This window comes from Mus caroli, unplaced genomic scaffold (genome assembly GCF_978045245.1).
Source record: "Mus caroli unplaced genomic scaffold, Mus_caroli_1 scaffold_8, whole genome shotgun sequence".
NCBI lineage: Eukaryota > Metazoa > Chordata > Mammalia > Rodentia > Muridae > Mus > Mus caroli.
In genome coordinates this window covers 25,102,030-25,125,538 of record NW_028227263.1, presented here as the reverse complement: position 1 = coordinate 25,125,538, position 23,509 = coordinate 25,102,030, and the positions used below count along the sequence as shown (strand labels likewise).

The 23,509-nt window shown below is 46.6% G+C and overlaps 1 protein-coding gene across 2 annotated transcripts in view; it reads left to right on the top strand.

The window, feature by feature from the left end:
- Positions 1-23,509, top strand: part of Vwa3a (von Willebrand factor A domain containing 3A) — a 73,536-nt gene that overhangs the window by 25,833 nt on the left and 24,194 nt on the right. For both annotated transcript variants that reach the window (XM_029479335.2, XM_085841352.1), the window contains 14 exons: positions 2,848-2,902; positions 7,290-7,388; positions 8,236-8,342; positions 12,568-12,693; positions 13,392-13,500; positions 13,691-13,756; positions 16,032-16,157; positions 16,635-16,770; positions 16,876-16,979; positions 18,599-18,679; positions 19,048-19,142; positions 20,315-20,434; positions 22,803-22,877; positions 23,063-23,207. In XM_029479335.2, coding sequence (XP_029335195.1) covers positions 2,848-2,902; positions 7,290-7,388; positions 8,236-8,342; positions 12,568-12,693; positions 13,392-13,500; positions 13,691-13,756; positions 16,032-16,157; positions 16,635-16,770; positions 16,876-16,979; positions 18,599-18,679; positions 19,048-19,142; positions 20,315-20,434; positions 22,803-22,877; positions 23,063-23,207 — 1,444 coding nt within the window. The remainder of the gene's footprint in view (positions 1-2,847; positions 2,903-7,289; positions 7,389-8,235; positions 8,343-12,567; positions 12,694-13,391; positions 13,501-13,690; positions 13,757-16,031; positions 16,158-16,634; positions 16,771-16,875; positions 16,980-18,598; positions 18,680-19,047; positions 19,143-20,314; positions 20,435-22,802; positions 22,878-23,062; positions 23,208-23,509) is intronic.

Sequence of the window (23,509 nt, the reverse complement as noted above, 5' to 3'; positions counted from 1 at the left end):
AAAAGGTAATGATGGTAATAACATTTATTAATGTGCCAGAAACTCTGTAAGGGCTGCATACAAGATCTTATTTCCTCCTTAACAACTGTCCAGAACATTGTATTGTTCTCCAACTAATGACCAAAAGTCAAACCAGTTAACCAAAAGGTGGTTGCTCAACTATCATTCATACAGTAACTGATTAGTGAGATATATCAAAATGCTTTAACTATAAATTTTATAGAAAGTTCTTAGGGTCAGAATGTTCTAAATAATTCCTTGATATTTAGTTAGTTCTAAGTTTGTTTGTGACAGGGTCAGTGCAGCTCAGGCTGGCCTTAAACTTGAGATTCTCCTGCCACAGTTTTCTGAGTTTTTGGAGTACAGTGTGTGCCCCTGCACACATGTAGAGTTCAATAATATATGGCTCTGTTGTTTTGAATTATAAATTCAACATTTTGTTTTTATTTGTTCTTTGAGAGTTTAATACATGTATTCAATTAAATATGGTCCTATCTACCCTTCATCTCCTCCCAGATCCTTCACCCTAACACCACCTCCCCACCTCATGCCGTAGTTATTGTCAGCCCCTCCTTCTCTCCCTTTTGATACATCACTAAGTCCAGGAAGTTCTATCTATCTGTGCATGAGAGTGGGCCACACCCTGGAGCACAGGTAATGTACCCCAGTCACCATCCTGCCAAAGAAAGGTGCAAATCTAACATCTTTATGGAATAGTCGAATCTGCTGAAGTCATTTGGCAAATTGACTTGGACAGGGTGCTGTGATTATCTTTACATGGAAGATGATGAAACTTCAGGCTCTGAGAGAATCCTACACCTACCAAAAGTCTCACCATCCATAAAAGGCCTTTAAAGCAAGGTCTCAAACACAAGTGGGTCTCAGTGTGAGGCTCAGTCCTATATTCAAATTCTTATGTCTCCATCGTGACTCCCCTGTTACTCTCGTCTCATGAATTTATACCCACCAACATCTGGCTTCCACACTCCTCTCTCCCAACTGCTCTCAGTGAGGCACCACAGTAAAGATTCAAGTGACTGAAAACTTCCAATGAGCACCTGTCACCTGCTGGTGTTCACCCCGTCACAGGAGTGCTTGCTTTTCTATAGGCTCCAGAGGTCAATACAGTTCTCTTGGCTACTTTTCTTTTAGAAACTAATGTGTTTGTTAATCAATCCAAGAACAGCTGTGGTCCGTCCCCAGGAGTATTGGGACAATTTCTTCTGTAAAGACTCATGATATCTGAGGGACTAGAGAGATGACTCAGTGGCTAAGAGCACTTGCTGCTCTTGCAGAGGACCTGAGTTTGATTCTCAGCAATCTCATAACCCTACTTCCAGGAAATCTGATACCATCTTCCACTTCCAACTTCCACAGGTACCAGGCATACACATGGACTAAATACATCCAGGCAAAAGGCTCAAATGCACAAAATAAATAAATTTTTAAAAAGTACTCAGCTCTGAGTGAGAACAGGGAGCCCCCCCACCTTCCTCATGAGAACACTGCCTGTACCCCCAACAGCTCACAAAAGGTCATCAGCACCCAGTCTTGCTTCACAGGAAAACTGCAGCCAACCCCTGGTCCCCACACAGCCTCTGCTTCTTGACCTGGTGTCTTGGCAAACACATATCTTAGCTTTGTCTTGTTCCATTTGTCTTATAGTCTCCACAGGCCTTAAAACTTAAAAATTCATCCAACCAGGTAACTCCTGCCTCTAATTCCAGAATAGGGAGGCTGAGGCAGAAAGATAGAGAGTCTAAGGCTGAGCTGGTGAGATGGCCCCATGAGTAAAGGCTGGCACACAGGCCTGAGGACCTGGGGTGAGTTCCTGAACTCCAGAAGGTGGTGGAAAAAACCTCCTACTTACACATTTGCACCTGAACACATGCATGCACATATGTGACCACACACACACACACACACACACACACACACACACACGTACACACACTCTCTCTCTCTCTCTTTCTCTCTCTCTCTCTCTCTTCTACTTCCTCTTTTTCTCCTTCATCCTCCCCTAACACACATAAACACACAAAATAATTCTTTTTTAAGTTAAAAAATAATAAAAGAGAGTCTGAGGCTGACCTCAGTTATAAAGTGAGATTTTCTCTCAAAAGATGTAGAAAAGGCCACACCTTTAAAATCCAGCAATAGGAGGGTAGAGGAAGGGAGAACCCTGTGAAACTGAGGCTAACCTGATCTACACAGCAAATTATAGGCCAATTAGGGCTATCCAGTGAAACTCTGTCTCAAAAAAATAAGAAAGAAAGAAAGAAAGAAAGAAAGAAAGAAAGAAAGAAAGAAAGAAAGAAAGAAAGAAAGAAAGAAGAAAGAGAAAGAAAGAAGAAAGAAAAGAAAAGAAAGAAGAAAGGAAGAAAGGAAGGAAGGAAGGAAGGAAGGAAGGAAGGAAGGAAGAAAGGAAGAAAGAAAGAAAGAAAGAAAGAAAGAAAGAAAGAAAGAAAGAAAGAAAGAAAGGAAGGAAGGAAGAAAGAAAGGAAGGAAAGAAAAAAGAAAGGTAAAAGAGAAAGTTTTTAATTAAAAATTTAGATAATTGAGCTGGACAGTGGTGGCGCACACCTTTAATCCCAGCACTTGGGAGGCAGAGGCAGGCAGATTTCTGAGTTCGAGGCCAGCTTGGTCTACAGAGTGAATTCCAGGACAGCCAGGGCTACACAGAGAAACTCTGTCTCAAAAAAAAAAATTGTTTAGATAATTGAAACTTGTAAAATCCTGCCACCTTTCTATGTGTGTAAGTGACAGTTGATGAGCCTCCTTCTGTGTGTGACAGGGCTTGGTGATGATGCTGTCTGATGGTGACAAGTCTTTCTGTTGTCCCAACAGCACTATTGAACTCTATCAGCAGAGGATGCGGTGGCTCACAGAGAACAGCAAGAAGGTAATGGCCACGTGTGTCTATTTCCGCCTTCTTCAGCTCAGCTGCTTGGTTCGAGCCCTTTCCACTGCAGATGATGGTACACCAACTCGTGTTGGCATTCACTAAAACACAAACTTACCCCACAAACATAAAGCCCACAGACATAGCTGTGCTTTTGTTGCTGAGGTCCCAAGGCCTTAAAATTTAAAAAAACCCAGCCAGGCACAGTGGCACGGACCTAACTCTTAATCTTAACACTGGGGCAAGGCGAGGACAGTGAGAATTCAGGCTGAGCACCAGAGCCTATATGGTGGATCTCTCTCTCTCTCTCCTCCCCTCCATCTTTCCTCACCCCACCTCACACACACAATCTGATTTTTTATTTTAGTTGTTTGTTTGTTTTCCAAGAGAGTTTCTCTGTGTAGCCCTGGCTGTCCTGGAATTCATTCTGTAGACCAGGCTGGCCTTGAACTCATAGATCTACCTGCCTCTGCTTCCTAAATGCTGGCATTAAAGATGTGCACCACCATGCCCAGCTCTTTTTTTTTTTTTTTAAAGAAAATTGAGAGACCAAGGGCTACCCTGGTCTAGATTCTGTTCTACCTGATGTGGGTGCTGGGAGCTAAACACCAGTCCTCTGTAAGAGCAGAAAGCACTCTTAGCCACTGAGCCATTTCCTCCAGCCTCTTTTTTTAAAGTGGTTTTTTAAAATTATTATTTATTTTCTGTGTATGGATGTTTTGTATATGGATGTTTTGTCTGTAAGCATATCTATGTGTATATATATATATATATATATATATATATATATATATGCCACATGTGGGCCTGGTCCCCATGGAGGCTAAAAGAGGGCATCAGGTTCCCTGAAATTGGAATTGCAGTTTTATAAGCCACGGTGTGGGCACTGGAAATGAAACTCAGGTCCTCTGGAAGAGCAGCCACTAAGCACTGCTAAGCAGTGCTCTTAGCAGGAGCGCTGTCTCCCCAGCCCCCATCCTTCCCAATCTGCCCCCTTTATGTTTTAAAGGGAGGAGTGGAGCTCTAATTTTTAACTTCTGATTCCTTGAGAGTTGGCAATGCCCTGGGAAGAGTACACCTTCATTTGCGTCATGAATATTTATGGGATAAATATCAGGTCCTGTTGTAGAATAAAGGGTATGAAGATGAGGCTGGGCCTTTCCGGGGCTCCTCTGTGGAGGAGGACGGTGAAGAAATAGGATGACAACTCATCCTCAAGGCCAGTTTGTAATAGTTCTGTACAGAAACATGAACTAGTGGGAAGCAGAGAGGCTGTTAAAGAGAGGATACTCTGCATAGGACAGTCCGGGAACTACTGTTGGCATTCTTTCTAGGCTCCGCCCACAGTTACCTGGCAACAGCCAGGTGTGCCCGACGCTATAAAAGGGGCTGCTTGCCCTTGACACTCTCTCTCTCTCTCTCTCTCTCTCTCTCTCTCTCTCTCGCTCGCTCTCGCTCTCTCTCTCTCTCTCTCTCTCTCTCTCTCGCTCTCTCTCGCTCGCTCGCTCGCTCGCTCGCTCTCTCCCTCTCTTGCTCCTGCTCTGTCCCCTTGCTCCTGCTCCTCTTCTCCATCACCCTCCCCCCTCTCTCTCCCCGTGCCCATGGCTGGCCTCACCTCCTTTCCTCTCCCTATCTCTGTCTCTGCTCCCTCAGCTCCCCTCCCCATGCCCTGAATAAACTATTCTATACTATACCATCATGTGGCTGGTCCCTCAGGGGAAAGGGATGCCTCAGCATGGGCCCACAGAGGCACCCCCTGACCCCACACCTGACTATACACCCATTGACCATATTCCCTCTCTCCTTATCTTTTTATAAGACACAACAACTGATTTGAAGAAGGGGCACTGAAACAGATGACCAGTGAGCCAGAAAGTGGAGACTGTCCCAGGCAGAAAACCAGCAAGTCCAAAGGTCCCAAGACATGTAGCATACTCCAGAAGCAACAGGCAGGGCAGTGTGTCAGGTTAGAGGAAGCAGTGTGGAGAGTGGGTATGAGGCCGGTCAGAAAGGTTCAGAGCAGGGAAAGCCAAAGGGAAGGTTTTTAGAAAGCACTGAGGGTCTAAGGACTGACGCTTCCAAGGATCAGCCTGGCAGCTGTCTAGGTGAGTTGCATGCACAGGAGGAAACACAAGACAGGCCAGATGAGAACCACGGTGGCTTAGACTTAAGTACTGGCATAGATGGGATGAAATAGATTCAGGAATAGTTGAGCAGGCAGGATTTGTGGATGGCTTGGACAAGATGGAGCCAGGGTGCCCAGGCCAGTGCTGAAAGCCATTTACTGAAATGTGAAAGGCTGAGGGAGGAACAGGTTTGGGGGAAACCAGGAGGCCTTGACTGAGATATAAAAAGTATGAGAGTCTCACCAAACATCCAGATGGATGTCTCGAGAGCAGTGGTCAATGGCACAAGGTTGAAGTTCCAAAGATCCCCTAGGTGACAGCCCTAGGTAGTTACAGGCATTCAGATGAGAAACATGAGACTCAGGGGGTCAGGAGTTGGGGATTTAGCTCAAACATAGAGTGCTTGCCTAGCAAGTGGGATGTCCTGGGTTCAACCCTCAGCTCTGTAATAAACAGATAAATGCCTTATGGGATGAGTATGGAACATTGGTTTCCAACTGGTCTGTATTTAATAGTGACTTCGCTGTCACTGGGGCCATTTGGGAAGGCCTGAGGACATTCCTGGTTGTCACAGCTAGCCGGTATGGAGGTGATACATGGTATCTAGTTTAGAAATGTCCAAGGGTGCTGTTAAACACTCTGTAATGTTCAAGTCAGTTTCCCACAACAGAGAGCCACCCAGCCTCAAACATTCACCATGCCAAAGCAGGAAAGCCCAGATACAGATCAAGCTGAGAGTGAATGGTTGCTAGGACAGAAACCTCCACATCACAGTCCATCATGGAAGGAAGTCAGGGTGGGAACTGGGATGCAGGAGTTGATGAGAGACCATGAAGGAGTGCTGCTGACTGGCTTGTCCCTTATGGATGCCCTGCCTGCTTATTTATAGCAGCCAAGATCACATCCCAGGGGTGGCAGTACTCATAATGAGCTGGGTCCTTCCACATCAATCACTTATTTTAAAAATGCTCTGCAGGCTTGCCTACAGCCAGACCTTTTGGAGGCTTTTTCTCAGTTCAGGTTCCCTCATCTCAGAGCCTCTAGCTTGTGTCAAATTAATATAAAAGTCGTCCAGCACACCAACTTAAAAACCAGTGTTAGTGTTTTATCACTGACAGAAGTATTCGGGGATAAATAAAAGATGGAAGACTGACTTTGGTTTTTGGGTTCAAAGGTCTCAGTCCATCATTAGCTTTTAAGTCCAGTGCTTTTAAGCTGTGATGAGGCAGAACACCATGGTGGGGAACATGTGATAGAGAAAAGATCGTGACAGCTGAGGGGAGGAGAAAGGAGGAGGAAGAGAAAAAAAGAAAAAGGAGAGGCAGATGGGGCACAGGACAAAATAGAAACCCCAAGGACATGTCCAGCGACCATGTTCCTTTAAGTAGGTCTCCACCTTCAAAACTTTCCACCACCTCCCAACAATAACCTGATGTTATTGATCTATCATAGATTAGGACCGGGCTTTCATGGTGACAGGATCTGTCACCTGGGAACCAAGCTTAAACATGTGAGACTTTAGGGGAACACTTTTGTAGGAAGTCTCTGGGGTCAGGACCCAAAGAAGACAGAGTCTCACTCTGTAGTCCAGGCTGGCCTTGAGCTCCCCAAAATCTTCCTACCTTAGCCTCTCAAATGCTGGAAGGAGGCCTGATCCACCACGACTGGGTGAGATTCTGCATCTGTAATGGGCCCTTAGGTGATGGTCGGGTAGCAGTTTCCTAGGATGCTGCAGTAGTTTACTTACAATATGAAACAGAGAAGAGGATCTGCCTAACAGGGGCCTAAATGTCATATGCTGACAGACTGTCATTGCCAGACTGTACCATCAGCTACTTGGAGTTCAAGGGAGCTGAGAATGTGGGTTTGATCTCAGCTTTAGAGAAGATGGAGGTCACTCGTCCCCTTCACAAGTGTAGCTTCATAAGAAGAGGGAGGTGAGAACTGAACTTGAGTCTCAGAGACATAGAGATGAAGATGAGCAGCTCTAATTGGAAGCAGAGAAAGCGTAGAGGAAGGAGAACTTAAGTCTTTTGTGAGATAGGCAATCGTCTAACCTGCTTGTATGGTAACAGATTACACGGACATAGGCAGGAGTCCTGACAGGAGCCGGTAGGGCAGGGCCTCAGCTTTTGCTTTTCTCTTGTAGAATGGGGCTCCCACCTTGCCTCTTTCTGTTGCAATGAGAGGGGTTGGTCACACCTCTGCCTCAGAAGTGGGGGGCTGGGCTGCTTGTTTGCACATTTCCTCTCTGGTTTTAGGCATTTGGCCTCATCAAGGGATCAAGAGTAGGCCTCCTCATAGATTCCTCGAAGGTCAGCAGCGGCTCTCAGACAGAGGAATTCCAAAATGACCTCACAGTAAGTCTCTAGCAGGAGGGGCACCTCTCCAGCCTCCCGCTTGACAAACGTGCTTTGTTTACAGCAAATGCAAAACCGGGCCATTCACAAAGAACAGTTCTCACTCAATTAGCACCTTTTGAGGGGTGGGAGGGGGAGAAGATCCGTGTCAAATTCTGTGAAAGCTCACCACAGACTCATTTTCACTTGCAGTGTGAACTTCTAGTATTCTTCCCACAGCAGAACCTCCCAGCCAGACACCTGCAACCCCTGCAGAAGCCCAGATTCCCTCAAGACAGGAGGGACTGGAGGCTGTGGGGCTGACTGCAGCACAGCACAGTACAGCACAGCCCTGGGCTCCTGGCCTTTTTCAGATGGGAAAGCTCTTCTGGTTGCTTTGACATTTCCAAAACAGAAAAGTGAAGTCAAATCCCAGCTCCCTCCACCTTTTCCATCAAGGGACCAGGGGTACTATGTGCCCCTGGTACCTCCTCTATAAAGCAGGGGGGGGGACAATATGGCCACTACACACAGCTGTCAGGATAAGAGGACTTTATGTAAAGCCCCTCAGAGCTACCTTCAGAGCTACCTCTAGCACGGAGAGAGATGGGAGGCAATGTGGAAGGTGCTTCTCCATGGAAATGCTTATTGTCTGAGGTAGGCACCAACCACATAAGCTACAGCTCGTATTTTATGAAGCCCGAGCAGAGCTTTGAGAGTTGGGGGGGGGGAGAGCTGTCCCCACTTAGCACTTGTCTCTGTTTAGCCCAGCTCAATTCTCCACCATGAGGGCAGCTTATACAAGAGGGTACAGCCAGGTTCCACAGAGCCCAGACTCTCTGAGCCATTCCTATCCTTCTATCCACAGGGTCTCATTGATGAGCAGCTGAGCCTCAAGGAAAAGCTGTATGTCCTGTCCTTCGGTGTCACCACCAACCCCCTCTGGCTGGACCCTGTGGAAGTCAGCACTTCCACGTGAGTAGCTGCCAGGACTCCACTGGGATGCCCACTTGTTCGGGTTCAATGGAATGTTTGCTTTTACATCTCTCTCTCTCTCTCTCTCTCTCTCTCTCTCTCTCTCTCTCTCTCTCTCTCTGTGTGTGTGTGTGTGTGTCTGTGTGTGTGTGTGTGTGTGTGTGTGTATTAGAGTCTAGTACAGCCCAGGCTGGCCTCAAGTTTGCTATGCAGTTGAGAATGGCCTTGAGTGTCTGATCTTCCTGCTTCCACCTCCTGAGGGCTGGGGTCACCGGTGCACACCTGGTTTATGAGATGCTAAGGATGAAATCCATGGCTTTATGCATGCTGGGCAAACACTACCCATTGAGTTTTGTCTCTAACACTTCACTGAATGTTAAGATGCAATTCCCCAAACCACACAGATAGGAGAGAGCCCACAACAGCAAGAGAGTGTCACAACAGCAGAAAACTTATTCGGGCAACAGTTGGAAAGATTGGAAAGACCTCCACGAGCTCTTCCAAAATGAAGATAAGACCACCACAAGATAGCTCACTTGCTTTTTTACTTGATTTCCTATTTCCTATTTTTATTTTTGATGACCTAGAGATGGAACCAGACCTTGAACATGCTGGCCGAGTGCTCTGCCATTGAGCAACATCCCCAGACAACACCACTTTTATGCCGCAAACTAGAAAATTGCTATGAAGATAATATAGGCATGTTTAAAATAAACCAGACAACCTGAATGGATAAATAACAGTGAATGGATCTCCTTTATAATGCCACTTCTACTCTTACTGCCCAATTATATTTTATGTCTGTTTCTACAGATGGGCTACACACATATATCCCTGTTCCATCTGGTTTAGGCAGAAGCAAGACAGCTGGGCCTGGTGGTGCATGCCTGTATCCCCAGCTGACTAAGATGCTGAGGCAGAAGGATCACACATTTAAAGTCAGCCTGAGCTAGAGTTGCTAGCCTGGGCAACTTAGTTAGACCCTTGTCTTGAAATAGAAATTGAGAGTAAATGGAGGGCAAAGGCATATGGCTTCGTGTTAGAGCATTGGCCTGGCTCCACCCTTGCTACCATAACAAGAGTGCAGCATAAGTAGGAGCTCAGGCCCTGCTCTGTGCTCTGCCTTTCCCTCCAGCTTTACTAGTGTTTCCTGTCACTGCATATAGACTCACCTCACCAGCAGTGGCTACGTACTATTCCATTGCACAGATGTCCTCTAGTTGGACAAGCTAGTGTGGGCTTTGGGGGATTTTGGAGGGAGGTAATAAGAATGTCTGTTTACACCAGAAATTACAAATTTGTTTTCCATGATGACAATGTCTTTGATTGGTGTCGGGTATACCACGCTAGGTACTTTACAAGTATGAATGTATTTAAAATCCACAGCCATTGCAATAGAATTATAATATTCATTTTGTAAATGAGTAAATGTGGCCACATACCTGGTTGGAATTACAAAGCTCAGAGCACAGCCAGGAAACAAACAAACTAACTAACTAACTAACTAAGCTTAGGATAGAAAGCACTTGCCAACAGGGCTGAGGACCTGAGTTCAATTCCCCAGGGTTCACATGATCAGAAGGAAAGAACTAACTCCTGACCTCCACATGCACAGCATAGCATGCCCAATCTATCTCCCACCAAATAAATAGATGCAATAAAAAACAAAAAGCTAAAAACCTAAGCTTTGATTACCTTTTGTTCAATACCAGCCTTGAAGAGGACAGTCCAGCCCTGTCTTGAGCACAACTCTGCCTCTGCCTCTGCCTCTGCCTCTGCCTCTGCCTCTGCCTCTGCCTCTGCCTCTGCCTCTGCCTCTGCCTCTGCCTCTGCCTCTGCCTCTGCCTCTGCCTCTGCCTCTGCCTCTGCCTCTGCCTCTGCCTCTGCCTCTGCCTCTGCCTCTGCCTCTGCCTCTGCCTCTGCCTCTGCCTCTGCCTCTGCCTCTGCCTCTGCCTCTGCCTCTGCCTCTGCCTCTGCCCGCCTTCCCCCCTCTGGCCCCCCTGTCTCTCTCTCTCTCTGTCTCTCTCTTTCTGTCTCTCAGAACAGAGTGAGTGATAAATGCTATTTACAGGGTTGTTGTCAAGATGAAATGAGGCCCAGAAGCAGCTGCTCTGTGACTGAAGTCTTTTCACTGCTCTTCCCTCCAGCTAGAGCTGGAAGTCACTCTGAGATTGCAGTCAAGAGCTCCTCAGCTTCCGTCATGCCTGGGTCTCCCTTGTGTCCCTGTGCCATTTCTCTTCCTCGGTACTAGTATTTGTTCCACGCCACATGCCCCATTATTGATTTTTATCCCCTCAATTCTATTTATTATTGAGGGAAAGTTAATACCATAACTGAGAAGTCCATATCACTTGCCACAATTAGGAAGTAGCAGTAAAAATATGAGCAGCAAAAGAAAGACAGTGAGATTAAATTCCACCTTGAACACATTATTGTCAGCAGAGAGGGCTTCAGCCTGACGCTCCTTCTCTCTGCTCAGAGGGAAACTCGGGCTCAGTGATGAATTATTTGCAGGATATGTGCAAGGCTCTGGGATGCATCCCTGGCACCGTAAGAGCAAAAGGGAACTTGACATCAACATTAATGAAAACAGCAAACTGGGGTTTTATTTCTGTGCTGGAGTTGAACCCAGAGCTGTACAGATGCGAGGCAAGCCCTTGCCAGGGATGTTCCTTCTGTCAGACTGAAAGTGAAGTGGAAAGAACAGAAGCGTTGATCTAAGTTCAGCTGTGTCCACACTTACCAATGAGTGGCTCCTAAGACACATGGACACAGCTACACAGGCATGTACCTTCCAGAGATCAACTCCATGCTTCATGTCAACATCTGGCCCCCAGAAGAGCTATGGAGAAGACTCAGCTCCTGGAGCTCAAGTATCAGGGCTGTTAAGAACTCCAGTCCCCAGGGCTGGTGAGATGGCTCAGTGGGTAAGAGCACCCGACTGCTCTTCCGAAGGTCTGGAGTTCAAATCCCAGCAACCACATGGTGGCTCACAACCATCCATCTGACTCCCTCTTCTGGAGTGTCTGAAGACAGCTACAGTGTAGTTACATATAATAAATAAATAAATCTTTAAAAAAAAAAAAAACTCAGGTCCCAGGGCTAAAATCCCAATCTGACCAGTTGTCTATGGTACATGCTGGGTTAGGCATGCTCTAAGGCCAGGCCTGAGTCTCCTTGTCTCTAAAATGTAAATAAACATATCCACCTCAAGAGGTATAGATAGACTTAAATGAGCTGACATTTGTCTGGGCCTGGCTCCTCATAAAACGCCTATAGAGTCAGTTACATGTCACATAAGGACATTTTGGTAAACAACAAATCTGAGGTGGTCCCATAAAATCATAATGGAACTGGATGCAGTGTTTCTGGCAGATCTCTGTGAGACTGGAGCCAAACTGGTCTGCATAGAGAGGGAGGGAGGGAGGGAGGGAGGGAGGGAGGGAGGGAGGGAGGGAGGGAGGGAGGGAGGATGGACAGATAGATGGATGGAGAGAGAGACAGAGACAGACAGAGGAGAGATGATGATATGCCTAAAATAAAAATAATAACCAAAGATAACAGAGCTGAACATTTCCTATCTTGTCAGAGCTGCTGTGCTTCCAGAAACTGAACAACACAATTCTGGTACAGTGTGCAATGCTTGATAATAACAGTAAATGACTGTCTTCCTAGTTGGTATCTACTGTCAGCATGCTTATCTCCCTGGATCCTAGGGACGTTACCCAGGGCCTCGTGCATGCTGGGTAACACCTCTCATGCCTAGCCCCTCGCCTGCGCCGTTTGCCTGATGTTTTCGAGAGTTCCCTTTCTACTTCTGACAAAGGCTTACTGTAAAACAGTGCGAGGTGTCTCACCACTGCAGCCTCATCTGATACTCTGATACCTCATCTCCTTCATTGCCTTATTGTCCCTCGTGGTTGCTTCAACCTCCTGCCGTTGCATGCATCACAACACTAGAAGCAGTAGGCTGTACCACAGATATGTCCCATAGCCCAGATATGTGGTAGGCCGAGCCATCTAGGTTTGTACAGTTACATTCAGTGATGTCACACAATTGCAAAACCATCCACAGACATTTCTTAGAACATGTCCTAGTCTTAAGTCTGAGCATCCTGTCCAAGCAACGGAGACTCAAAGGCTACTCCCAAGTCCAAGGGAACCTTGGAGAACCAGGTCATTAAGCTGCTTGTGGCTAGCGTTAGTTTGCTGTGTGTCCTTCCAGCCTCCAGGAACTCAAGCTCTGGGTGAAGACACTGCAGCCTGAGGGAAGCAGCAATCTGCTACAAGCCTTGAAGAAAGTCTTTGCTCACAAGGAGCTGAATTCTCTGGTGATCATATTGAGAAGCTGGTAGGTGTCCTTTCTTACTAAGCAGGTGGCTGATGACTCAGTGTCTGAGAAAAAGGAAATATTACTAAGAATAATGCTCCACACACAATCTTGAAAGAATAATTGCGTCCATAGGCCACCCAGGCACATTTGGGCAGGGGAGCCAGGGCTGGCTGGGGTGGCTGTCCACCCAGCCCCACATCTTCCCAGGGTGACCTGGGACACAGGTGATCAGTTAAGAATGAGTAAAGAGGCTAGGAAGGTAGCTCAGGAAAGTGCTTGCAAGCTTGAGGGCCTGAGTTCAGATCCCCTGAACTCATGGAGGAAAACAAAACAGAACAAAACAAAACAAAACAAAAAAAGACCAAACAAAAAACCATTGCATGCCTGTAATCTTAGCACTGGGGAGGCAGAGACAGCAACAACTAGTGCTTACTGGCCAGCAAGACTAGCCAATCCAGGTTCAGTGAGAGACCCTATCTCAGAAAATAATGTAAAGAGTGGTGTTGGAAGATACAAGACATGGACTACTGGCCTCCACATGCACACATACATGAGTGTAAATCACATACATGAACACATGCACACGTAAGTACACACACACACACACTCACACACAGTGAGATAGATGTTCCCTGGAAGTTACCATTTTGATCTGGGATGTTCACAGCATAGTTTCAGCGGGAATAGCCACACCTTCTCTTCCATCTGTTCCCCAGTCCAGATCAGCCTTCTGAATTCCTGTCTGACTTCATCCAGCAGTCCACCCTGGGACGGAGCGTCTTCATTCATGTAACCACCTACAAATGTGATGATCATGTGCCCTCTGTGAGTGTCTGAACACCCCCCCACCCCCCGCCCCAAGCTGTGGACTAGAACACACCTCTCACAATTGTACCCTCCTTTCCCATGGGTAAATGGGAAGTGTGGGAGGGTCTGAAGGCTCAGCCAAGGGAAAGGTTTGTTAAAACATCAGTGTGGCCTTGCCACCAGGGCTGACTCTGTCACTATTCCCCAGGCCGTTCTGAAGAACCTCACAGATGCCCTTGGGGGTTACTACCACTGCTACAGCCCAGAATCAGAGGTAAGCCTTCCGAAGGCCGGCTGTACCCACTCCTTGCCACAAGGTTGTTCCTTGGAGATCTGGCAGACTACACCATGAGCTTGCTCTCTCTACGTTATCGTCCTTGCCTTTCGTGCTCAGTGACTTGCAGATAAAATCATATGATCCCTGAAAGTGTGGCGAGAACAGGGATAAGCTGAAGTCAGAGGCTCCACGGGTAGTTCGTTTGGATTTACCTGTTATGAGCATTTCACCCAAGTGGAAGCATACACTTTTGTATCCTCTTCTCTCCCTTAGCATGGAATGCTATAGCCACTGCAGAGCTTCACTTTTATGGATGGGAGACATTCTGTTGTCTGGATGACCAGTTGTGTTTATTCCTTCATCTGTCGATGAGCCTGGCATTTTCCACTTTTTGGCTGTATTGTGAATGTCACTGCTATGAAGCAGTACAGGACACAAGTCCCTGTGTTCCGTGATCCAGTGCAGAACTAAAGTAGACCTGCTAGGTCCCCTGGTAACTTCAGCTTTGGTTTTTGCTGTTGATAATGTGGAATGTGGTTTTGTGTTTTGTTTTTGGTTTCTTTGTTTTTGTTTTGGTTGGTTGAAGTTTTTGCTGTGTTTGTTTTTAAGACTCTGGAGCTGAAGATATGTCTCAGTGGTTAAGAACACTGGCTGCTTTCCCAGAGGACTTGGTTCAATTCCCAGCACCCACAAGTGGCTTACTACTGTCTATAACTCCAGTTCCAAAGGATCTAATGTCATTCTGACCTCCAATAACACCAGGCACGCGCATGGTACACAAACATACATGCAAGCAAAATGCCTATCTACATAAAATAAAATAAAAATTTAAAAGACACAGTCTCACACTATAGCCCAGGCTAAACTCAAACTCATAGCAATCCTCCTGTTTCTGACTCCTGAATTCTGGGATTGCAGCCGTATACCACCAAACTCAGCTCTCTGTGGGGTTTTGAAGTGCAGTATTACTATGTAGCCCAGGCTAGCCTTGTACTTAGCAACCTCCTTGCCTCCTCCCAAGGGCTGAAAGTACAGCTGGCTGCTAACACCTTTGGGGTTGATGTTTGGTTTTCCGAAAAGTCTATTAACTGTTGCCTCAGCAACTATAACATCCCACATTCTCATCAGTACTAGACAAGTGTTCTAATTACCCTTTCCCCAGCAATATTTGTTATTTTTAAATTATTATTCGTGTGTATATATGCACACACATGTTGGGGAGACTCATGTATGTGATGGTACAAAGGCAACAGTATAGTTAACTCTTTCCTTTCACCTTTCCATGGATTTCAGGGATCAAACTCAGGCCTGCAGAGCCCGTACCTTCCCTACTGAACCATTTTGCCATGTCCATTTTTAAAATGGCTCTTGATATCATCATTGCCACCCCAGAAGATGTAAAATGTTTCCTCTGTATGTGTGTGTGGTGGTGGTGGTGAACTGTCTTTTTACATAAGCCCTGGCTGTCCTAGAACTCACTTCGGAGCCCAGGCCAGGCCTCAAATTCATAGAGATCCCCCTCTGCTCCCTTCCAAGGGCTGGGATTAAAAGTGTGCACCACACCTGACTTAAAATGTTCCTTTGGTTGGTTTTTGTTTGTTTGTTTGTTTGTTTGTTTGTTTGTTTTTTCAAGACAGGGTTTCTCTTTATAGCCCTGGCTGTCCTGGAACTCACTTTGTAGACCAGGCTGGCCTCGAACTCAGAAATCTGCCTGCCTCTGTCTCCCAAGTGCTGAGATTAAAGGCATGCGCCACCATGCCCGGCTTCTTCTTCTTTTTTTTTTTTTTTAGAATTAATTTTTTTTATTAGGTATTTTCCTCATTTACATTTCCAATGCTATCCAAAAAGTCCCCAATACACTCCCCCCCCCACCTCCCCTACCCACCCACTCCCACTTTTTGGCCCTGGCATTCCCCTGTACTGGGGCATATAAAGTTTGCAAGTCCAATGGGCCTCTCTTTCAAGTGATGGCCGATTAGGCCATCTTTTGATACATATGCAGCTAGAGTCAAGAGCTCTGGGGTACTGGTTCTTTTTTAAAGTTAGAAAATCTTGCAGTGGTTTAGAATTCTGCAGTCCTATACTGTACATGTGGGGCAGAATGCACTGGTGGGCCCTGTCTGGAACATGGACCTTGGTTCATTATTACCCCAGTTTTAAGTAGACAGCCACTCCGCCTTAGAAACTGACTTGGCTGCTTGCCTTCTCTTACCTTGGCAACGACTGACATCCCTGTGACTTCTGGCTAGCTCATTGCCTCCATCACCCCCAGCTCTATACCAGTAGGGATGTGGTTGAGCTCCAGGCAGAAACCCACAAGGCTCAAGGCCTCCTCAGCCAGGTGCAAGCCCTGTGCCACAACAACCCATGTGAAGAGCTGTCCTGCATGATCAAAGAGGTAGGTGGCACTCGATTATTAATGTCTGGGATTGCCCTTCTATTGCTGACACACTAGCTCTATGAATTAACCTGTTAGGGCCTCAGTTTTTTTTTTTTTTTCACTTTAAAACTGTGCATAACAGAAGGCAGTTCAAGGCTCCCTAGAGGACTTGGGGGACTGGTCACTTAAGTTTCCAGAAGCCTTGTGATCTAAGCTTATGGACAGACTTGTCATCTTGGGTCCTAGGGCCAGGGAGAGGGGGCGGGGATAGTGGACAAAGGGGAAAGCAGCAGGTTTCTGGAGACCTTTTCCTGTCCCCTGAAAATTCAGAAAATCCTCAGTGATGGGGGTGTGGATGATGGGCGGGGACAGCAGACTTGTTTTCAACCCACCTGCTGATGCTTTAAGAAGCATCACACAGGGACCAGGTGAATGGGGAAGAACTTTGCAGCTCTAAAATGTGCTGTGTAACAGGAGGTTTTAAACTGCATGTAGATCTCCATAGAGATTGCCAAAGGGCCGTTCACCAGTCTCTTGCCTAAACCTCCAAAACATGAGGCTCCTCTCACCATCAAGTTCCCAGACCTGGACAAGACTTCTGCAGAGTGGCTGAAGATCAATGGTCTAAAAGGTATTAAATCCCCAGAGAGGGCAGAACCTGGGAGGCTAACCAGGCATGGGACCTTCAAGGCTTCCCAGGCAATGCCTCAAAGCTAACTTTTTCTTTTTTTTCCAGCCAAGAAGTTAAGTCTTTATCAGGTTCTGGCACCCAACGCCTTTAATCCTGTGGAAGAATTTGTGCCCATTCTCCAGAAAACAGTAGCAGCTACTATCCATGAGGTAATTCAATACCAAATTTCTCTCCAGTCCTCTGCAGGGGTGCTCCCTGTGCAGGGGTGCTCCCTGTGCAGCTTCCTATGCTGTTATGTCAGACAACGGAAGCCATCGGGCATAGCCAGACAAGCATGAATGGGAGTCAGGCTTTCCACCCAGGACCCTAAAATGCTTATAAAATCTAGTGTAATGAGGCTGGAGATGCATCTCAGGATGGAGTATATTCAACACACAGGAGGCCCTCAGCTTGGTAACCAGCACTCAGGTATAAACAAACAAACCAAAACCACGACTGCTGGTTTTCAGAGATCAGAAAGTGGGGGCTGAAAAGATAGCTCAATCTATAGATGTTTGCAAGCACGAGAACCTGAGTTTGGTCTTCAGCTCCATATAAAAAAATGCCAGACATGGTAGTACACACATACTTTTAGTCCCAGGACAGGGAAGGTAGAGACAGGAGGCTCCCTGGGCTCCCTGGCAAACCAATCCATCCTTGGTGAGCTCCAGGAAGAGAGTTGGGTTCCTAAGGAAGGTACCAACAGTTGCTTTTGATACTATGGCCATCTCCTCCATGAATGCTGTCCTCCACCCCACTCAAATAGGACAGACTTGTTTTCTTGCTGCCCTCGCTGCCTTGCACATACTTGTACAGTGGCTGCTAGAACACATTCCTGCATATAGAGCCTTTCAAAGTATGAACCTTTAAAAGGCTCTCTTCTCCAACTCTCTGCCCTCAAGTCACTAGACTTGTACTAACAAGCAGTCAATGAGTGTTCCCTGGAAGGCTGAGTGATGGATGAATGAAAGGAAAGCTGGAAAGGAGGAGGAGAGGGATGTGTATTTGGGTGGATGGAAAGTTGGTGAAGATTCATAGAAAAGTCGATGGTTAGATGGATAAACAGAGAAAAGGGTGAATGATTAGATGGATGGGTGGGTGGATAAATGGGTAGATGAACTGGTAAATGGAAATATTGATAAATAAATGGAAATGTAGATGGGTGGGTGGATGGATGGATGGATGGATGGATGGATGGATGGATGGATGGATGAATATCCATTCATGGCATGGTATAAATAGTAGAATGAACAGATAATTGGGTAGATGGGTGGGTGGGTAGATGGATGGATGGATGATGGAAATGTTAATGAATGAGTAGGAATGTAGGTAGGTAGATGGAAGGAAATTGGAATAGGAGGAAGGGTGGAAGGAGAAATGGGAAGATAGATTAACAGGAAAAAAAGAAAATACAGAAGGATGAAAGAAAAGTTCAAGAAAGGATGGAAAATGGCAGAGGAAGAATGGAATAAGAGATAACCAGAACAATTATTAGAAAGAAGATTAGAAAGATGTTTAGAAGGATGGGAGGCTGGAAAGAAAGGAAAAGAGAGATGTGGGAAGTGGACAGCACTGGTAATGCATAGATGACTAACATAGAGGACCACAGTGAAGCCACAGATAAAGGTGATGGTTTGATGGAGCATGACCAAACAGGATACCAAGTAGGTATTGAGTGCTCGGGACTGGTTTCTCTCATGCATGTGAGCTGCAGAGCCCAGTACCCAACTTAACTGTATTTCCCATTCCTGCCTCTGCTTACCTGTTCTCTGCCCATGCCTGAGTGCAGAAAGCAATGGTACAATTTGAATGGCATGATGGAACGGTGAAGAATATCCATGTGGACCCACCTGTCCTCTTTGAGTACCAGGTGAGTAATATGCCCAGTCCATTAGGATATAGAGAGCAGGAAAGAACTTTGTGCTGTATAGACAATAAGCTGTTGACCAGATTCCCTGTGTGTTCCTTCTATGGGCACCTCTTTAGATAGAGACATGGATGCCACAAACAAGAGTCTTTGGGCTTTTGGGATGCTGTCTGCCTTGTCCCACATTTGAAGGAAATACTTAGGCTTTTCCCTTGCTAGTCTTAAAATGGACTTGCATCTTCCCTAACAAAATGTTACTGCCTGTATACACCATTTCCAGAAGCTGTCTGGGAGTGCTTCTCCTACTTAAAGCCCCAGGCTTTCTTTGGCACCCTTGGTACACTCACTCATGGTGGCCCACACTTTTACAGAAGCAGCTGGGGAAAGCTGTGCAGATATATGAGAATCGGCTCCAGTGGCTCTCCCTGACCAGCAGAAGAATCTGGGGCACCGTCTGTCAAAGAAGGTACTGATCGTGCAAAGTTTACTCTTGTTCCTTGTGGGGTCTGGTGTGTGACTCAAGGTTTATGCAACTCATCATCCTCGTGGGCAGCCTTGGAGTCAGCATCACCTACACCAACTGCCATCATTGTCTCTCAAGACTCTTTGAATTAGAAGCAACAGAGAGATGGATCTGGTAGTACACACCTGTTATCCCAGCTCCTGGAAGGTTGAGGCAAAGGGGTTAAGAATTTGAGGCTAGCCTGTGGTACATGGTTAAGGCCCTGTCTCTCCCCCAAAAGGAGGATAACTGAAGCTCAGAGTAAACAGAGAAGTCTGATGAAGGGAACTAAAAATTCTGGATCACACTTAGCTGTGTGGCTGGATCCAGAGGGTCAGCCTTGTCAAGAATCCTTCACCTCTACCTTCCTCTCTGTAGGCTTTGTTTTCAGATAGGGTTCTCCCTGCAGGCGGCAACACGGCCATGGAACCATTTTCTGCCAGCTTTGCATTTCCAGAGCTTGAGCATCTATGGGTCATCAGGCTGGCTAGGGAGGTGTGATGTTCTGAATGCCTGGGATCAAATGCCCACTCTTGAAGCATGGTGTGTGCCAGCTCTACAAAACTCACATGAGTCAGGCAGTGGTGGCACACACCTTTAATCCCACTACTTGGGAGACAGAGGCAGTTGGATCCCTCAGTTCGAGGACAACCTGGTCTACAGAATGAGTTCCAGGACAACAGAAAAAAAACCCACACAAACTGATATAGTGCTGTTTCCCAAGAAGAGATGAGGATGCTGTTGCCAGGAGAGGTGATGGAAGCTAAACGGGGGCAGAGGAGATATCCCAATATACCTTAACTTGATGCTTATAATTGACTATGAGGAGTCTTTTTGTAAGTGTTCTTCTCTGTAGTGACACACCAAAGGGAAGACAGATTTTTCGACTTGCCGTCCTCGACCCTTAAACCACCTCCACGACATTCCATTATAGAAGAAAGACAGACAGTCCCACAACACCTTTACACTTCTATTACAAACCTACTTCTGTCAGTCTCAAACCACAGAGATTCTTGGCCATCTATGAGTTTGGCTAGCAAAAGCCCCCTGGAAAAATCTTTAAATAGTAAAATGGAATGGAACAAACATTATCTGAGAGATTCAGGTTGCCTCTTGAAGCTTGTGTTTCTCTTTAGGGTGGTTATACTGCTGGATGTCTCGGTGACCAATTCCATGTACATTATTCATATCCAGCACTCCCTGCGTCTACTGCTAGAGGAGCAGCTGTCCAACAAAGACTACTTCAACATCATCGCGTAAGCCTCCAGAGTCCCCTTGGGGTTGCGGGAGAGACTGGGCGTGGATGCTATCACCGGGCTGAGGCTTCGACAGACAGCAGGACCACAGACACTGATGTTAGGGGCATCCTAAGGTGCACATCAGTTTATCTGACTCGGGAGATCTTGTTTGGGGCCTTGAATAATTGAATGGCTGCAGGTCTATCCCATTGGGGGAAAGGTGGTAAGTGGCCCCAAAACACAAGACTTGATCAGCCAGGGTAATGTAACCAGCTCATTGCCCCAGTTGGCTTTCAAACTGGTAAACTCAGCAGAGAAAGGGGAGAGACCCTGTCATGCCCTTGTCTTATTCTTAGCCTGGCTCAGGCAAGAATGGCAAACACTCAGTACTCTGACTCTAAACTAAATTTTAATTTTAATCTATAAATAAACAGTATTCAAAATTTGAAGTTATATATAGCTTCAGTTATAGTTTTAAAACTATCATCTTAAAATTATAATAATATGTAGTTTCTTTTTTAATATGTAGTTTCTAAAATATATATTCATTTTTAAATTATATATTTTATATTTCACATCTTATATAGTAACTTTAAAAGTTTGTAAGTTACAAATATGATTTTAAATTATATATACTATCACAGTAGCCTTTAATTCCAGCACTTGGGAGGTAGATGCAAGAGGATCTCTCTGAGTTCAAGGCCAACCTGGTCTACAAAGTCAGTGAATAGAAGCAAGCAGGTTATCAGTCATACATGTAGAACAACTCCATTTCTAGGAATATATTCACCTATGTATTTTTAATGAAAAATATAGAATGAAGAGTTAAAATTTTAGAGGAATCGAGGAAACAAAAACGTTTTGCTTCTTTGTGTGTTGTTGGTTTTCTAATCCAAGTGCCATCAAAGGTTTGTAAGCTTCCTCCTAGAGAAACATCACCACAGGTGGTGGGAGGGAAGCAAGAGAACCTTCCCAGGCAGAAGCACAAAAGCAATGGGTTGAAGTCAGAAGGGCAGCTGGAGCAGTGGAGGTGCTAGAGCAGTGGAGATGCTGAAGCAGTGGAGATCCTGGGGCAGTGGAAGTGCTGGAGCAGTGGAGGTGCTGGGACAGTGGAGATGCTGGAGCAGTGGAGGTGCTGGGGCAGTGAAGATGCTGGAGCAGTAGAGATCCTGGGGCAGTGGAGATGCTGGAGCAGTGGTGATGCTGGAGCAGTGGAGGTGCTGGGGCAGTGGAGGTGCTGGGGCAGTGGAGATGCTGGAACAGTGGTGATGCTGGAGCAGTGGAGGTGCTGGGACAGTGGAGATGCTGGAGCAGTGGAGATGCTGGAGCAGTGGAGGTGCTGGGACAGTGGAGATGCTGGAGCAGTGGAGGTGCTGGAGCAGTGGAGATGCTGAAACAGTGGAGATCCTGGGGCAGTGGAGATGCTGGAGCAGTGGAGATCCTAGGGCAGTGGTGATGCTGGAGCAGTGGAGATCCTGGGGCAGTGGTGATGCTGGAGCAGTGGAGATCCTGGAGCAGTGGTGATGCTGGAGCAGTGGAGATCCTGGGGCAGTGGAGATGCTGGAACAGTGGTGATGCTGGAGCAGTGGAGATGATGGGACAGTGGTGATGCTGGAGGAGTGGAGGTGCTGGGTCAGTGGAGGTGCTGGGGCAGTGAGGGTGCTGGGGCAGTGAAGGTGCTGGAACAGTGGTGGTATGGCTTCTCTGGGGAGCTTGTCCATCATGTCAAAAGGAATAGAGAAGCTACTGGGAGATGAAGTAGCTTCCTGAAGCTCTTAAGAGTGGAGGGGTCACCGCTGCACAGGGGTGATTGGGAGGAGGGACACAAAATGTGTCTACTAAAGAGTTTTATGGGCTTCTCAGAAGAGACTGGCACAGAGGAGGCCTCAGTTCAGTAAAAGGGCAAAGAAAGATACCTTGTCATCCATAAAGAAATAAATTCTCCTCTTGGGAATCTTCGATTCTGTCTTGCAAAGAAAATGAGATCATGTGTATTTAGAGAGAAGACCATAGTTCAACCTGAGAGGGAAGTGCCCTGTGAGAGGAACCAGGGCTTCAAGCGTCTCAAAGAAACAGTGAGCTGCTGGGGGGAGGGGGAGGACAAAGAAGTTCTTGCAGAGAAAGGAGACTTCAGAGTATTAGGAGGGCAGTGGCCAAGGCTGGCCCTCGCTCTGTCTGTGCTTGAGAGTCCTGGTGCTGTCCCACACTGAGTTGGCTTTAATGCATTATGACCAGAAACCCTTGTGACCACTCCAGGCCAGCAACATTCCAACATTTTGGGGGCTTACTGTCAGAATTTTGTGTGCCTTTAGGCCTGTGGATCTCAAAGAAGGGCAACACAGAGTGGACATGTGACCTAAAAACAAACTCCTTTTCTTCCTCGAAGGTTTGGAAGCACGATTGAGAGCTGGAGGCCGGAGATGGTTGCTGTGAGCCATGACAACTTACAAAGAGCCTGGCGGTAGGTGATGGAGGACAGAGCCTTTCTCTGTAGCTGTGTCGTACTTACATGGCGTTATCTTCCCATCCCCCTCACTGCAACTCTGCCCACTGCAGCCAAGGGCAGACACCAGAAAACAACTTTCTTCTTGGGACTTCAGGGTCTCAAATGTGGCCCTCACAAGTCTTATATCCCTGCCTCCCCAGGTGGGCCCTGGGCCTGCAGTGTCAAGGAAGCAGAAATGTCCTCGGAGCCCTCCGGAAGGCCATAGAAGTGGATTTCAAGGATAAAAACAAGCATGAGTCTCAGGGCATCTACCTCTTCACCGGGGGTGTCCCTGACCAAGATGTGGTGAGTAGTCCTCATCCTAGACACCTATTGTCTCATTTGTTGTTGAGATAGGGTCTCACTATGTAGTCCTAGCTGCCCTGGAATGTGCTTATTATATAAACCAGGCTGGCCTCGAACTAACAGGGCTGGGATTAAAAACATGAGCCACCGTGTTCATTTTCTTCTTGTCTTTTATTTTCTGCGGTGTTGAATATGGACTTCAGGCTCTTGCTTTTGCTAGGCAAGCATTCTACTGCTGAGCCACACACCCCAACCCAGCATGATTATCTGAGCTACCTCTTCTCAAATACAAGAACCTAGTG